At 46.0% G+C, this 16,001-nt stretch overlaps 1 protein-coding gene and 1 non-coding gene across 6 annotated transcripts in view; one reads left to right on the top strand and one right to left on the bottom strand.

Annotated features, from left to right (window-relative positions):
* Marchf2 (membrane associated ring-CH-type finger 2) overlaps nt 1-10,434 on the bottom strand; it is a 31,064-nt gene extending 20,630 nt beyond the window's left edge. For 2 of the 5 annotated variants that reach the window (XM_048430067.3, XM_085692396.2), the window contains exons 1-2: nt 9,992-10,133; nt 1,815-2,042 (exon numbers count right to left, since the gene is read on the bottom strand). In XM_048430067.3, coding sequence (XP_048286024.3) covers nt 1,815-2,042; nt 9,992-10,011 — 248 coding nt within the window. In that variant the 5' untranslated portion in view covers nt 10,012-10,133. Of the gene's footprint in view, nt 1-1,814; nt 2,043-9,991; nt 10,138-10,278 lie in introns of those variants that run through there. The other 3 variants (XM_048430069.3, XM_085692395.2, XM_048430068.3) reach the window with 3 other exon arrangements.
* Nucleotides 10,435-15,898: 5,464 nt separating this feature from the next.
* On the top strand, nt 15,899-16,001 carry LOC125397646 (U6 spliceosomal RNA). The gene has a single exon (XR_007231121.1). It is a non-coding gene; the product is annotated as a U6 spliceosomal RNA (small nuclear RNA).

The following is a 16,001-nucleotide window of genomic DNA, read 5'->3' as shown; positions in this document are numbered from 1 at the left end:
TGGACAGGTGGGGATGTGTGTGCCATGCACACATCTGGAGGTCAGAGGATGACTTTCAGGACTTGATTGTCTCCTTCCATCATGGGCACCACAGGGATCTAATGCAGGCTTTCACCCACTGAGCCATCTAGCTGGCTGCCATCTTAGTTTTTAAGCCAAGGTCTCTCAGTGGCTAGACTAGTTGGCCAGCACGTCCCATTGACCCACCTCTCTCTGTGTCTCCACACTCACGCTTTGTATGAGCATGTGTGTGTGTATGTGTTCCTGTTGTGGAATATTTAACTATGTAAAAATGTGTTTCATTTGTTTATGCTGCGGAATATTATTTTAACTGTGTGCTACATTTGTTTTGCTGCATTTGTTTATGTAAAGATGTGCCGCATCTGTTTCACCTTGCTTGGCTAAGGCAACTGATTGATCTAATAAAAAGCTGACTGGCCAATCGCTAGGCAGGAGAGGGACAGGCAGAGCTGCTGCACAGAGAGGATAAATAGAAGAAATCTAGGCAAAGGAGAGGAGAAGGAGGAGGAGAAAATGAGGGGGAAAAGGAGGGACACACCTGGGTCCAGAAGACAGGCAGCGACCAGACAGCCAGACACAAGGGAAAGCAGGATACACACAGGACAGAAAGGTAACAAGCCCCAATGTAAAACAGAGATGAACAGAAACAGGCTGAGTCATAAAAGCTAGTAGGATAAGCATAAGATAAGGTTGAGCATTCATAACTGATAAGAAGTTTCCATGGCAGGGGCTGGAGAGATGGCTCAGAGGTTAAGAGCATTGCCTGCTCTTCCGAAGGTCCTGAGTTCAATTCCCAGCAACCACATGATGGCTCACAACCATCTGTAATGAAGTCTGGTGCCCTCTTCTGGCTTTCAGGCATACATGCAGACTGAATATTGTATACATATTAAATAAATATTAAAAAAAAAAAAGAAGTTTCCATGGCATGATTTGGAAGCTGGTTGGTGGCCCCAAAGAAAAACCCTGTTCCTGCTGGGCGGTGGTGGCACACGCCTTTAATCCCAGCAGTCGGGAGGCAGAGACAGGCACAGGCAGATCTTTGTGAGTTCAAGACCAGCCTGATCTACAAGAGCTAGTTCCAGGACAGCCACAGAGAAACCCTGTCTCGAAAAAACCAAAAAAAAAAAAAAAAAAAAACCCTGCTCCTGTGTGTGTGTGTGTGTGTGTGTGAAGGCCAGAGGTCAACATCAGGGGATGGCCACCTTGTCTTTTAAAGTATCATCTCGAGCTGGCCTAGCACTCACCAGTTAAGGTAGGCTGGCTGAGAGAGCTCCGGTCTGGGATTACAATACAGGCTACCATGCCCAGCTTTTAACATCCACTCCAGGGATGACCCTCAGGTCCTCAAGCTTACATAGCAAACATTTGATCAACTGGCCCATCTCCCTCGCCCCATTTACAGACATGTTCCGCCACACCCAACTATTTGGTCTCTTTTTAAAAATACATATTTCTTTTTATTATTTGTTTGTCTCTGTGAGGAGGGAGTTCCCAAGGAAGCCAGAAGAGAGTATAGGATTCCCCTGGAGCTGGAGTTTCAGATAGCTCTGAACTGTCCATTGTTGGTGCGGGAACTGAACTCTGGTCCTCTGCAAGAGCAGCAAGTGGTCTTTAACCACTGAGCCATCTCTCCAACTCCATCTCTCCGTCTCAGTATTTGGCTTCTTTTCTCTGGCATGTCCATCCCTTTGGCTCTCTCAGTGACAGGACCCCTGACCTCAGACGAGGAGACAATCACTCACCCCAGAGAGAAATGAACAGAAGTCAGGGTACTAATGATCAATACTCACCTCGGTGTGTCCAAAGCCCGGATGACAGTTGAAAGCAGCCGGCCATCCCTTGAGGTCACCTGTGCCACATACTGGGGTGGTCCAAGGCCTGTGGCCTCCACAACCTTGGAGAAGGCAGGGCTGCCAGAGCAGTCGCATAGGGAGCCAGGGAGGTGGCAGCAGTCACCTGTCGTCATGGCCACAAGGCGCCTCCTGTCCTCAGGGCCTGAGGCCCATGGTCCCAAGAGCCTGGAGGGAGGCCAGCAGAGAGATCAAAGGCAAAATTAGTGAGTCGCAATAACTGTTGGGTTCCCTCTTCTTTTCTGAGGTATGTATGCTTGTGTGTGTGAGAGCAAGTGAGTGTGCACCAAGGGACATGAGTAGAGGTCAGAGGTCTGAGAACACCTTGTTTGAAAGAGTCTCCTGTTTTCTGCTGTACACACTAGGCCAGCTGACCCCCTGCTTCCAGAGACTCTCCTGTCCTGTACGAGGACTGGGATTACATGGAAGGCTCATGGCGCCCGTCTTGACGTGGGCTCTGAGGGTGTAAAGTCCTTCTATTTGTGCAGCCAGTCATGCTAGCCTGGAACTTAAGGTCTAAGCCTTCTGAGTGCTAGATTTTAGACTATGCCTGGCTCGAGCCCCATCTTGTTGTGATGGTTATTTGTTGTCAAACTGACACAATCAAGAATCACCTGGAAAGGGGCTCTCATGAGGAGTTGTCTAGACCAGGTTGGGATGTGGTATTGGGAAGGGGCTCTCATGAGGAGTTGTCTAGACTAGATTGTTACTATATTTACAATACTGTAATAATATATAAATATATTTACAATTAAATTTATATATTATTATAATATTGTAAATATAGTAACTGTAATTCTAGCTTAATACTTGTTTTGTTATATGAATTTTACTATGTTAAAGTTAAAACCTTCCTTTCTATTTGAATATAAAAGGTGAAATGATGTGGGAAGTCCTTCTGTATATGTGTTGCTTTTACTGCCTAATAAAGAAGCTGCTTTCAGCCAATGGCTTAACAGAATATAGCCAGGCTAAAAGAAATATAGAGAGAGAGTAGGTGGAGTCAGAAAGAAGCCACGGAGCCACCACAGGAAACAGATGTACTGAAGCTCTGCCAGCAGCCATGACCTTGTGGTGATGCACAGATTAATGGAGATAGGTTAGTTTAGGATATCAGAGCTAGTTAGAAATACACTTAAGTGATTGCCCAAGAAGTGCTTTAATTAATACAGTTTTGTGTAATTATTTCGGGTCTGAGAAGCCAGGAACGAACAAGCGGCCTCCGCCTACAGATTGGGCTGTGGTTGTGCTTTTGAGTGATTTCTTTTTCTTTTTAAATTATATTTTGTTTTGTGTATGTTTATGTATGTGGGCATACATGTGCCACAGCATGTGTGTAGAGGTCAGAGGACAGCTCCTGGGAGTTGATCTCAGGTCATCATCTGGAGTTCCTCTTACCTAGGTATTTTCCTCGTTCACTCTTTATTTATTTATTTTTTTGATGAAGTTTCTCTGTGTAGACCTGGCTGTCCTAGAACTTACTATATAGACCTGACTGGCCTTGAACTCACAGAGATCTGCCTGCCTCTGCCTCCCAAGTGTTGGGATTAAAAGCATGCACCACCACCACCCAGCTTTATTTAGGGTTTTTCTGAGACATGCTTTCACTGTGTACACCTGGCTGTCCTGGAACTATGTAGACCAGGCTGGCCTCAAACTCACAGAGATCCACTTGGCTCTGCCTCCCAAGCGCTGGGATTAAAGGTGTGTGTCACCACCGCCCTAGCCCTAGGTATTTAATTGGTTAGCTGAGGTGGGAACCCACCCTGAATGTAAGTGGGTCACACACTGAACCGAAAGAAGAGGGCGAGTGAGCTGGGTACCAGCCTGGTGCACTCCAGGCTCTCTGCTCCTGATTATAAACGTGATAAGACAAATTCCCTCCAGCTCCTGCTGCTGTGACTTCCCTGAAATGACGGCTTGTAACCTGGAATTGTGACCTAGAATAAATCCTTTCTTCCCCCCTAAATTGCTTTTGTCGTGGTATTTTATCAGTGCAACAGAAATGACACCAGGCCAGGGCTCTAAGACTTGCCTCTCTGAATCTGTTTGCATCTAAAATACTTTAAATACTAAAAACTTTACAAGGTGGCATACACAATTTAGCCCAGGCTTGGAGGACAGCTAGGGTTTGGTTGGGTTTTCTCTCAGTCTTCCAGGAAAAGCCAGGCATGGCCCCACTTCCAAATCCTGCAAATCAACCTCCATGTCACATAGGAAAGGCAACTGAAAGCAGCTGCACACCTACTGGGTGCCGGGTCAGTTTTTTCCACAGCCAGAATTGTGCTGTTCTAGCTAAAACCAAATCCTTGACACTGGCTAAAAACATATTAAGCTGTCTTCAATGAAAGCAGAATGCATCTAAAGAGGCTGAGAGTATGACTCAGAGGTAGAATACCTGCCTGGAATCCAGTGAGGGCCTGGGACGAGAGAGAGAGAGAGAGAGGAGAGAGAGAGAGAGAGAGAGAGAGAGAGAGAGAGAGAGAGAGAGAGAGAACATGAAACTTAATGTTTTGCACTGCACCAGAATGGTGAGTCACTCAGGCCCCTTGTGACTCATGGCCTCTGTCAGACTGTGCACTCTTAGAGACCTCAATTCATCAAGGAAATGACACATGTTTGTGTCTCCAGAAGACCAGTCGCTCTGTCCTCAGTTCCCAAGAAGAGGATGCAGGAAATACTGAATACCTCAGGTAGCCATTCGGAAGTCTGCTCTACATGACTTTGGTGGAATTCTGCCCTCGGCCTCGGGTCCGATGAGGCAAAGGGAACCCTGCGCAGTCCTGTCCTCTTCTCCAGCTTTCCAATCTGGGTGACTTTCTCGAAGAATGTTTTTCCTTTCTCATAGCAGGACATGAACTTAGAGACAGCCTTACCAGGCAATCGCCCTGCTACCAAGCTATACTTCCAGCTCCCCACAACCCCCCAACACTTTAAAACTTTTCCTTTTTGATTTTCAATTTTTTTGTTGTTAATTTTATACTACATTCCTTTATGGAGGAGAGAGGAGATGCTCACCGAGTGCCAGCGTCAGTTCTCGCCTACCAGGTCGGCTTTGGGACTCAAACTCAGGCCTCTATGAGGTTTCTCGCTACCCTGTAGCAACGTTTTAATTTAGCTAGAGTATCACCAGGCCGCCCAGGCTGACTCTGCCTGGAGCTTGCTCGGTAGCCCAGGCAGACCTTAAACTTAAGCCTCAGCTCTGCATCACACCTGACTCTTCTGAGAAATCCCTGAAAGTAACAGAAGGCTCCTTAGACATCAATCCAGAACCAAAGATCACTGGTTTCAATCTGCCCAACACCCAGGACTCTTGTCTCAAAGAGTGAAACCCAGAGACCACAGCAACCCTAACAATATTTCTAAGGTCCAACTGATAGGGCCACCCTGGCCCCAAGTCAGCTCTTACCAGTCCTCCAGTGAACACTGGAGACCCAAAGACGTGGAACGTAAATTATGAACTGAGTTTTTCCACCCAGCCAGTCAGCTGACAGATCAGCTCTTCCCTGAAGAGCTCAGCTGAAAATCTAGCGTGACCTCCTCGGCTTCCACAGCTGAGCCATCGTAGGTCAGATAAGCAAGTATCAACCCAGTCAGACACAGGCAGGAGGAAGGCTGAGAACCAGAGATAACAGACACAGGGCATCAGCCAGGCCGGCCTGGTTGTGGACGCTCATGTTCCGTCAACCTCAATATACAGTTGAGAGATCGGTGGGGAAGTGCTGGGCCCTCTGAGAATGCATGCTGAAAAAAGTCCACCTCGACTTATGATGATTTGTTTTATATTTTTCTCCCTTTCCTTCCATTCTTTTTCTTTTTATCCTTTCTTTTCTTTCTTTCTGAGACAGGGTTTCAAGGCGGGCCTAAAATTCACTATCTAATGAAAGAACTATCATTTTTAATGTTTTTAAGTTTTATTATCTGTATTTTATTTTATGTGTATAGGCATTTTGTCTGCACGTGTATCTTCGAACCACCTGTACAGCTTGGTACCTGTGAGGCAAGAAGAGGGCATCAGACCCCCTGGAACTGAGCTGCCATGTGGTTGCTGGGAATTGAATCCAGGTCCTCTGGAAGAGCAGCCAGTGCTCTTAACGCTGAGCCATCCTTGCAGCCCTGACCTTGAACTCTTGATCTTCATTCCTTCACCTTTCAAACACTGCCATTTCAGGAATACCATTTTTGGTACATGTAGTTTTGGGGATGGAACCCAGGGCTTTGTGTATACTAGGCAAACACTCTACCAGCTGAACTACACCCCAATGCTCGCTTGCTCTCTCTCTCTCTCTCTTCTTGGTGACAGGGTCTCACTATACAGCTCAGGCTAGCTAGTTCCTGATCCTCTGCCTCTGTCTTCCAAGTGCTAGAAGATGACAGACATTATAAGAGCCATCGTCGTTTGCTATCCTGCCTGCTATTGGGGGAGACCCACCAATACTAGTAAATCTGCTCATACCAGTTCATAAATTGCCAAAATAGTTACAGCAATGCTGGGCAAGGTAGCACATGCCTGTGATTTCAGCACTCTAGACACCAAGGCAGGAGAATCAAGAGTTCACATTTATTTTGGCTACAGAGAGAACTGGAAATCAGGTAGGGCTACAAAAGTCCTTGATTCAAAAATCAAAACAAAAATTAGCAAGTAAATAGCTCAGCAGATAAGGGCACCGATGACCTGAATTCTGTTCCCAGAACCCACATGGTGGAAGAAAACTCATACACACATGCGCACACACACAGAAAATGTAATAAATTTTTAAAAGTAACATCAGCAAAAATGTATTAAACACTGGATACTAAGGTGGGTTTGTGACTCAGTTGGTAGTGTTCTTGTCTAGTATACACAGAGCACTAGCTTTGCTCCCCATGGCCTTACAAAACTGAGTATGGGCCGGACAGTGGTGGTGCACGCCTTTAATCCCAGCACTCGGGAGGCAGAGGCAGGCGGATCTCTGTTGAGTTCCAGGCCAGCCTGGTCTACAAAAGCTAGTTCCAGGACAGGCTCCAAAAGCTACAGAGAAACCCTGTCTCAAAAAATAAAAACAAAACAACAAACAAAACCAAAAACAAACAGAAAAAAATGAGTATGGGGTACACACTTGTCACTCCAGCACTCAGGGTGTGCATGCAGGAGAATTAGAAGTTCAAGGTCATTCTCAGCTATATACTGAGTTTGAGGCCAGCCTGGGCTATAGGAGACCCTGTCTCAAAAATACACAATACACACAATATTAGACTGCCAAGCTACCTGCCCACATTTGAACTTCAAACAAAGGTCACATCCTTGGAGTACCTATCTCAGACCCGTGTGGCATGAGGTCCCTGTTAATGGACCTGAGACGCCTGTCTTCAGTGAACTCTAGAAAGAGGGACTGTGCCAGGCATTTGTCCCGCTGTCCCCACACCCAGACCCAGATCTAGCACGGTGACCGCACGTGGTATTGCTGCAGTCATAGCTCAGTTCCTACTCTGAAACAGATCAGAAGAATCAGTTAGATGAGCCCCAGAGGCTAGCCTGCCCTCAGAGGGGAAACAGTTCTAGGGCTAATCGTCAGGTCTGCACAACAAAACCATAAGCCCAGTAATTAGTCTCACTGATTGCAGAAGAGGCCAAAGTTCAGAAGGTCACACGGCTAGCAAGAGGCAGAGCCAGGATTTGAACTTAAACTGTACAGTGAGTTGTCTGGTCTACAAGAGATACTAGGTCTTTTCTGTTGTGGCTGACTTGTTTAATTTTATTTATTAATTTTATTAATTGTTTTATTAATTTTATTTTACATGTATGAGTTTTGGCCTGCATGCACGTAAGTACACTATGTGTGTCCAGTAGGTGCTTGAAGAGGAGAGGAAACTGAATTCCCTAGAACTGGAGTTACACATTGCTCTTAGCCATCATGAAGGCCCTGGGAACTTATCCCAGGTTCTCTGCAAGAGCAGCAAGGGTTCTTTTTTGTTTTTGTTGTTTGAGGGTTTTTTTGTTTGTTTGTTTGTTTTTTGAGACAGGGCTTCTCTCTGTAACAGTTCTGGAACTCCCTCTGTAGACCAGGCTAGCCTCGAACTCATAGCGATCAGCTTGCCTCGGACTCATGAGTGCTAGGATTAAAGGTCTGAATCATATCGTTCAGTTTAGCAAGTATTTTTAACCAACTCTCCAAACCCCTAGTTTTTGTTCCTTTGTTTTGCTTTTGAGACAGCGTTTCATTACATAGCAATTACACTGGCCTTGAATTTCTGGTGATTTTCCTGCCTCAGCCTCCTGTGTGCTGGGATGACTGGCATGCATCGTCACACTCAGATTCTTTACTTTTTTGGAAAAAAGTGAGTCAACAGGAGCATGGGTAAGGGTTTACTTCAGGAGTGGGGACATTACCCGTGGTCACATCACTGAAGAGAATGTCTCTCCCTCCCTCAGCAACCATAATCTGCCTATAGATTCTCAGGAAAAGGTAATGAGCTTCATGAGTCCCGCACCCATAATGACGGAGATTGAACCCAGAACATCAAACATGTTAAGTAAGTCACTGAGCTACACTGCAGCATCTTTTCTCCAACTAGAGACTCACAGACTCACTCTCTGGCCCTGTGCCTGGCTGCACTCACTTGCAGCAGCCCTGCACACTCTCCTGCGTGCCTGCACAGAATGTAGCCATGTGCCACCGTGCCCATCTTCCAGGGCTTTCTTTGAATTTTTTTTTTTTAAATTTTATCTTAAAGACTGGTGAGATGGCTCCTTGGGTAAAGGGCTTGCCACCGCCAAGCCTGAGGAGCTGGGTTTAATCCCCGGAACCCACACGGTAGGAGAAGAAAAAAAGTTGACTCCCAAAAGGTGTCTTGTGATCTCTACATGAGCCGTGGCAGGTGAGGGCTCGCAAACTCATATATAAACAAAACAAATAAATGAACAAATATTTTAAAGTCTCGTGGGGCTTGTGAGATGCGTCTGCAGTTGAAAGCACTTGCTGCCCTCGCAGAGGACAAGTTTGGTTTTGGTTCCCAGTACCTACAAGGTGGCTCACAACTGCCTGTAATTCCAGTTCCAGGGGATCCAACACCCTCTTCTGGCCTCTGAGGGCTCTTACATAATAGACATAAATTCATACAGGAACATATACATAAATTTACAAAATGGCTAGGCATTGTGGCACATACAATTAGTCCCAGCACTTCGGACGCATAGGCAGTTGAATTTCTATTAATTCATAGTTAGCCTAGTCTCCATGTAGAGTTCCAGGACAAGGCTACATAGTAAATCCTTGTCTCAAAAATAAGATAAAATAAAAATTAAAAATAAGTTTTTTCAAAAAAAGCACTAAACAAAACCAGGGTTGTACTAAGAAACTCAGTCAGGCCTTGAACTCTTCCTGCCTCAGCCTCCAAAGTTCCTGAGAAAACTGACTTGTGCCACCATGGGCCATATGACCTAGGCACTTTATCCTGGCTCTGTCACTGATGCTGTATGTCCTGATTCAAGTTAATTTGTTTTTCTGGGCCCATCTGTCTCTTTTTTTATTTTGGTGTGTGTGTGTGTGTGTGTGTGTCAGTACTGAGGATTGAACCCAGGGCCGAGTACATGTTAGGAAAGTACTGAACTACATCCCCAGTCCAGAAACTAAATTTTAATCCCAGAAGCACTGCATCTTGTTTGCTGTATGGCCTGGGGCAACAGCCTTAACTTCACTGAGCCTCAATTTGCTCATTTGGACGAGAGGAATTATTTTTAGTATTTTCACCCAGTATGTTTCCCACTAACCACATAAACTCTGACTACAGAGTTTTTAAAAACTGTCTTCGATTCTATTTATTTTGTGTGTGTGTTTGTGCACACGCATGCGGGTGTACTCATGCAAGGATGGGCCTATGGAGTTCAAACAACAACTTTCTGAAATCAGTTTTTTCTTTGGCCATGAGACCTCGAGGCAGAACTCGGGCAAGCACCTTGACCAGCTGAGCCATCTTGGCAGTCCCTGACTAGCGTTTGAAAAACAACATTTTCAGTACAGTGCACTCTGAGTTGCTTTTTGTGAAGCGCCCAACTCTTTATCATGTTAATTATTACCCAGCCAGAATCCTTATGAAGAGGGTTACAGAGTGACATTAGCCACTTATTGACCACCTACTGTATGCCAAGCGCTTTCATCAGCCATCTCCTAAATCAGCTTGGTTCTGGGATGACCCACTTTTCACAGATGGGAAAATCGAGGCTCACGGAGGTTCTTACTGCGTGCCGAGACACCGAGATCTCTCACCAACCTCGTCATGAAAACTGAGGTGCCTGCGTCCTGAGCAGGACTGAGGCCAAGAGTACAGACCGAGCTGTCCCACCCGAGTACTGAGGCGGGGCCTCGAACCCGGGATCAGTGGACCCGCCTGCGCACTCGGGCCTGACCCGCTGTTCCGTGCCTACCTGATTCGCGGCCGGGCCGGGCGACCGCGCAGGCCCCTCGGTTCTCCCTGGCCCGGGTCCCGGCCCGGCCCGGCCAGTCAGCAGCTGCTTGCTCCGCTCCGGCCGGCACCTGCGTCCGGACACCGCCCGCCGAGCGGACAGCACGGCGAACCAATAGAGACCGCCTCTCAGCCACATCTGCCAGTCAGAGTTCACGTCCCGCCCAGGAGGTGGGGCCTGTAGCAACGGGGACGTCCTGGGCGGTCCAGGCCCAGCGGCGCCGCAGCTTCTGGCTCCGCCTCTGCCGCGTTCTGGCTCCGCCCCCAGAAGGGGGTCCCGCCTCATCCCGGCTCCTCCCCGTCACAAGCCGGGGCTGTAGATTTGCTGCCTGCGCCTGCTGCAGAACAAAGGCGCGCTTAAGTAAACAACGCCGCGACAGAACTGAACTTGACTGTTGCCAAGTGACTGCTTTACGCTTTTTTTTTCAGTCTCTTTTGAAGACTTGTGTGACTCGGGCTAGTCTCGAACTCATTTTGTAGCGGAGGATGACCTTGAGCCTCTCTGATCCTTTGTCCTCCACCTTTCCAGAGCTATGGAGTGCTAGAATTGAATCAAGGGTTTTGTGTTTACTGGACATTCATCCTGATCACACTTACCAATCCTAGGGTAAGGGGAGACGGTTTGATCACAGAACCAGCCCAGAAGGATTAGGGTGTTGTGGAGGAGACTAAAGACCACATCTTTAGTCACTAATTCATGCAAGAGATACATTAAGAAAAAAAAAAAAAAAAAGAAGCAAGAAGCCAGGCAGCGTTAGCGCATGCCTTTAATCCCAGCACTCGGGGAGGCAAAGATAGGGGGATCTGCAAGTTCGAGGCCAGCCTGGTCTACAGAGGGTGTCCCAGGACAGCCAAGGTGCTTACAAAGAGAAGCCTTGTCTCAAAAAACAAAAAAAAAAAAAAAAAAGGAAAGAAAGATGGCAGAAAAAGCTGTGGAGATGGCTCGCTGCGCAAGAGCTCTTGCCTAGCAAACATGAGGATCTGTTAGAATTCAAGTTCCCAGTATCCACATAAAAGAGATGAATGGGCCCCGCAGTGGTGGCTCCCACCTTTAATCTCAGTATGCAGAAAACAGAGGCAGACAGATCTCTGTAAATTCAAGGCAAGTTTAGTCTAAGAGAGCTAGTTCCATTCCAGGACAGGCACCAAAGCCACACAGGGAAACTGTGTCTCAAAACAAAACAAAACAAACAAACAAACAGGAAGGAAGGAAGGAAGGAAGGAAGGAAATGAACGAGGTCTAGAACTCCTGTAACCCCAGTGATATGGGTGGTGTAGACATGAGAGTGACTGGGGCTTTACTGACTGTCGCTTTAGTACTAGTTCCACTAAAAGACCCTGCCTTAAGAGAATAAGGTGAGAAGAGAGATACCCATGCATACAACCTTTTTGTTGTTGTTGTTTTTCGAGACAGGGTTTCTCTGTGTTGCTTTGGAGCCTGTCTGAAACTAGCTCTTGTAGGCTGATCTTGAACTCACAGAGATCCGCCAGTGCTGCGATTAATGGCATGCGCCACTACCCAGCAACACACTTGTTTGTTCTGCTCGAACACACAGTGACACACTCAGACACACATACACAAGCAAATAAAACTACGACACTTAGTAGAACTTGCCTAGCATACACAAAGTCCTGAATTTGAACCATGTGGTGGTGGTGGCACACACCTTTAATCCCAGTACTTGGGAGGCAGAAACAGGCAGACCTCTCTGAGTTTGAAGCCAGCCTGGTCTACAGAGCAAGTTTTAGGACAGCCCACAGAGAAACCCTGTCTCGGAAAATAAATAAATAAATAAATAAATAAATAAATAAAGCCCTAAAATTGATCCCCAGCACCATATAATCTGGATTATGACGGTACGTGCCTATAATATCAGCACTCAGGAGGTTCAAGGTCACCTGTTAACTACATAGGAAATTTGAGGTCAACCTGGACTACAAGAGACCATATCAAGAGAAACAATTTTGATTGAGAGATCAAAATTCAGAAGGTAGCATTATTTTGGTCCAGGCACCGCTCAAGAGCCTAGGGATCTATTAACTAATATGAATATTATAAGACAAGCATTAGCAATTCTTTGAATCATTTTTTGTTGGTTAGAAACAGGGTCTTGCTATGTAGTCCAGGGGCGGCTGCCTTACCCTGGCAAGTGTGAGATTACAGGCAGGTGCTCCCATACCCCCACTTTATCATTATTTATTACTATTACAGGACTTTGGATAGACCTCTGTTTTGCTGAGAAGGTGCTCAGCTACTCTCCCAAGTTCTGTTTTGTTGCTGTTTTTGTTTGGTTTGATTTTTGATACAGGCTCTCAAGAAGCCCTGAACTGAACTGGCTATGCAGCCAAGGACCTTGAACTCCTGTTTCCCAGTGTGAGCACGGCTGGCAGGAGTCACCAGGCCTGGCTTTAGTAACTTTTCTTGAGTATGAATGCTGTCAGAAACAATGTGGAGGCACTTCCGTTCAGTTTCAGCAACAATGGTAAAAAGGAGTTTAAAATGCCGGTTGTGTGTGGTGGAGCAGCTTTTACTGCCAGCACTTGAGGCAGAGGCAGGCGGATCTCTGTGAGTTCGAGGCCAGCCTGGTCTACAAGAGCTAGTTCCAGGACAGGCTCCAAAGCTACAGGGAAACCTTGTCTCAAAAACCAAAAAAAAGAAAGAAAGAAAAGCAAAGAAAAGAAAGAAAAGAAAAGAAAAACAAATCTAGAAATTGTAAAAGAGGGTATTTCACTCACTTCACTCACCCACGCCTCATAACAACCATAACAACAGTGATTGCAGAGGACACTGGAAAGGACATCTGCTGAACAACGCTTGCTCAGCCTTTGACACCACTCTGGCCATTATTCACTGTCTCCAAGGATAACTGATTCAAGGTAATTATGTAATCCTTCCCGTTCTGCCTCACTACGGTCCCCTTGCCTCTACCTCTCTGAATATACACTTGGTCTACCACGATACACACATTGCCCTCGTGGGGCTGTACATTAGCTTCTTTATTCTTGTTTTGTTGTTTCGTTTGCTTTTTCTGAGACAGAATCTCATGTCTCCCAGGCTGGGATGACAGGCGTGCATCATATCACCGGTTCTGCTGATGGAGATGGAGCCTCAGGCTTTATGCATGCTAGGTGAGTACTCTAACCCACTGAGCTACAGCCCCAGCCCTGCTTTGGGTTTTTTGAGACTGGCTCTTGCTATGTAATCTAGGCTGCTCTTGAGTTATGGTAATTCTCTTGCCTCAGCCTCCTACACACTAATGCAGTTAGGTGCTATCAGGCTCAGCCATTTCCTAAATATTAGAATACTTTTCCATATAATCAGCAAACAACCTTCAAGATCAGAAAATTGACGTTAACCTTGTACTATCATATAATTCCCAAAACCCTTTCAAAGTTTGGATGATATCTTTTAAAGGTAGGGGTAGGTGATAAAGTTCAAGGTGTAGAATCCCCCAGTGAGGGGCTATGGGAATGGTATCCAATGTCAGTGTCCCATCACTTGGAAAGTTGAGGCAGAGAATCAGGAGTTCAAAGTCATCCTCACCCATAGATCAGGTTCAAGTTCAACCTAGACTACAGACCCTGTCTTTAAAAATATTTTCCTTTTGTATTTTGGCCAATTTTGAGGTCTAATTTCTCTTCACCATGAGTATAGCCCCTTACAGAAATCTGTGAGAAAAGCCTAGATCAAATGTAAGTTTAGCTGTGATATGGGTGCAGGGGTCTTTTTCTGGGACGCAGAAGATCTGAGCCAAAAGCTAGATGCCTTGTTTCATTGTCTCTGCTCTGTGACAGAGACAATTTTAATTTTTTAAGATTATTTTTATATGAGAGTTTTGCCTGTGTATATGCATGGACGCCATGTGCGTGCAGTGATGTAGAATCCAGAAGACATTAGATTCCCTGAAGCTAGGGTTAGAAACGTTGTGAGAGCTACCCTTTGGGTTCTGGGAATCTAACCTGAGTCCTGTACAAGAGCAGAAAGTGCTCTTAACTCCAGCCCCACAAAGACATTATTTTTAATTTAGGGCTGGAAGAAAACATGGTCTTAGAGACTCACATCCTTTCTTTATTTATAAATTTATAAATTACACTTATTTATCAATTGTATGTGTGTGTGTGTGCGCGCGCAAGAGGAAGAAAGGCAAGGACCAGCCCAATTCTCCAAAAAAGCAGCAGGAAAGAGACTATATCTTTTTATATATGTATATAATGCCAGCTTTGTATATCTTTTTTTGAATGCTTAGCTTCAAGCTCCCATTCCCTCAAGTTCATTAAATATATTCATTTTGGGGCCATGCATGGTGATGCATGCTCTTAATCCCACCAATGGGGAGACAGAGGCAGACTGCTTTCTGCAAAGCCAAGGCCAGCCAAGGCCAGCTCGGTCTACAGGGAGCTCCAGGTCAGCTAGGACTAAGGGGGGGGGGGGAGAGACAAAGACAGAGACAGAGACATACAAAACAAATCATACTAATTTTGCAAAGAAAAGATGAGGAAATGAGGATGTAGCTCAGGTGATAAGAGTGCTTGCCTAGCACATGCCAAGCCTTGGGGTCTACCTTTTGCACTATATGTATGAACTGGGCATTATGGTGTACACAGGTATTCCTAACATTTGGGAGATAGATGCAGGAAGATAAAAACCTCAAGGTCATCCTTGACTACACAATAAAGGTCAGTCTGAGCTACATGAGACCCTGTCTCAAACAAAGGAAAAAATAAAGAAAAGAAAAAAGTGATGACCCTGTGTCCATCCCTAGCATCACATAAACTGGATGTGGTGGAACGTGGCTGTCACCCAGGCACTCCAGAAGTAGAGGGAGGAGGCCTGTGAGTTCAAGGCCATCCTGGCTTAGTGAGCTGAAGAGCACAGTGCCTCTCTGTATCAAGTATTGTGAATCCACAGTCCTGCTAGGATAGCTCCTAGAAGTGTTCTGATTCCCTCTTGCCTACTTACTGGCCCGGCAAGGTGTTTCAGGATGATTTGTACACCCTGCCTCTGGCAAATACTATTTAGAAATCAAAATGGAAGTGGGGGTTTGGAGAGATGGCTCGGCAGGTAAGAGCACTGGCTGCTCTTCCAGAGGACTCAAGTTGGATTCCCAGCATCCACACAGCAGCTCATCACAGTCTAAATATAATTCTAGTCTCTGTGGGCACCAGGCATGCATGTGGAGCACAGACATACATGTTGGTAAAACATTCATACACATAAAATAAAAAAAAAAGTTAAAAATTTGAAATATGGCATTAGGAAATGACCCGTGGCTAAGAACACTTGCTGCATAGGCTAAGAACCCAGGCACCCACGTAAACACATATAATAGTGTCTGTCTGTAACCTCAGCACTGGAATGGAGCACTGGAACGGGGCGGAGATGAAAGGATCTCTCACACTTGCTGACTGCCAGACTTTTTCCAGGTTCAGTGAGAGACCCTGCCTCCAGAACAAGAGTGACAGAGCAGGACACCCCCACGTTGTTGTTCTCTGGTGTCCTTGTCCTCAAATGAGGACTGGAGGGCACATCAGCACATGCGCGCGCGCGCACACACACACACACACACACACACACAGATCTGTTTCTTGTTTCAGCAGTACTTGTACTAAAATTAGAACGAGACAGAGAAGATGGCCCCTGCAAGCAAGGATGATCTGAAAACTCATTAAGCATTCCATATTGAA

The sequence above is a fragment of the Myodes glareolus genome, chromosome 8, assembly GCF_982192425.1.
Source record: "Myodes glareolus chromosome 8, mMyoGla1.1, whole genome shotgun sequence".
Classification (NCBI taxonomy): domain Eukaryota; kingdom Metazoa; phylum Chordata; class Mammalia; order Rodentia; family Cricetidae; genus Myodes; species Myodes glareolus.
The sequence above is the reverse complement of the archived record's forward strand: the minus strand, read 5'-3'. Positions and strand labels throughout refer to the sequence as shown.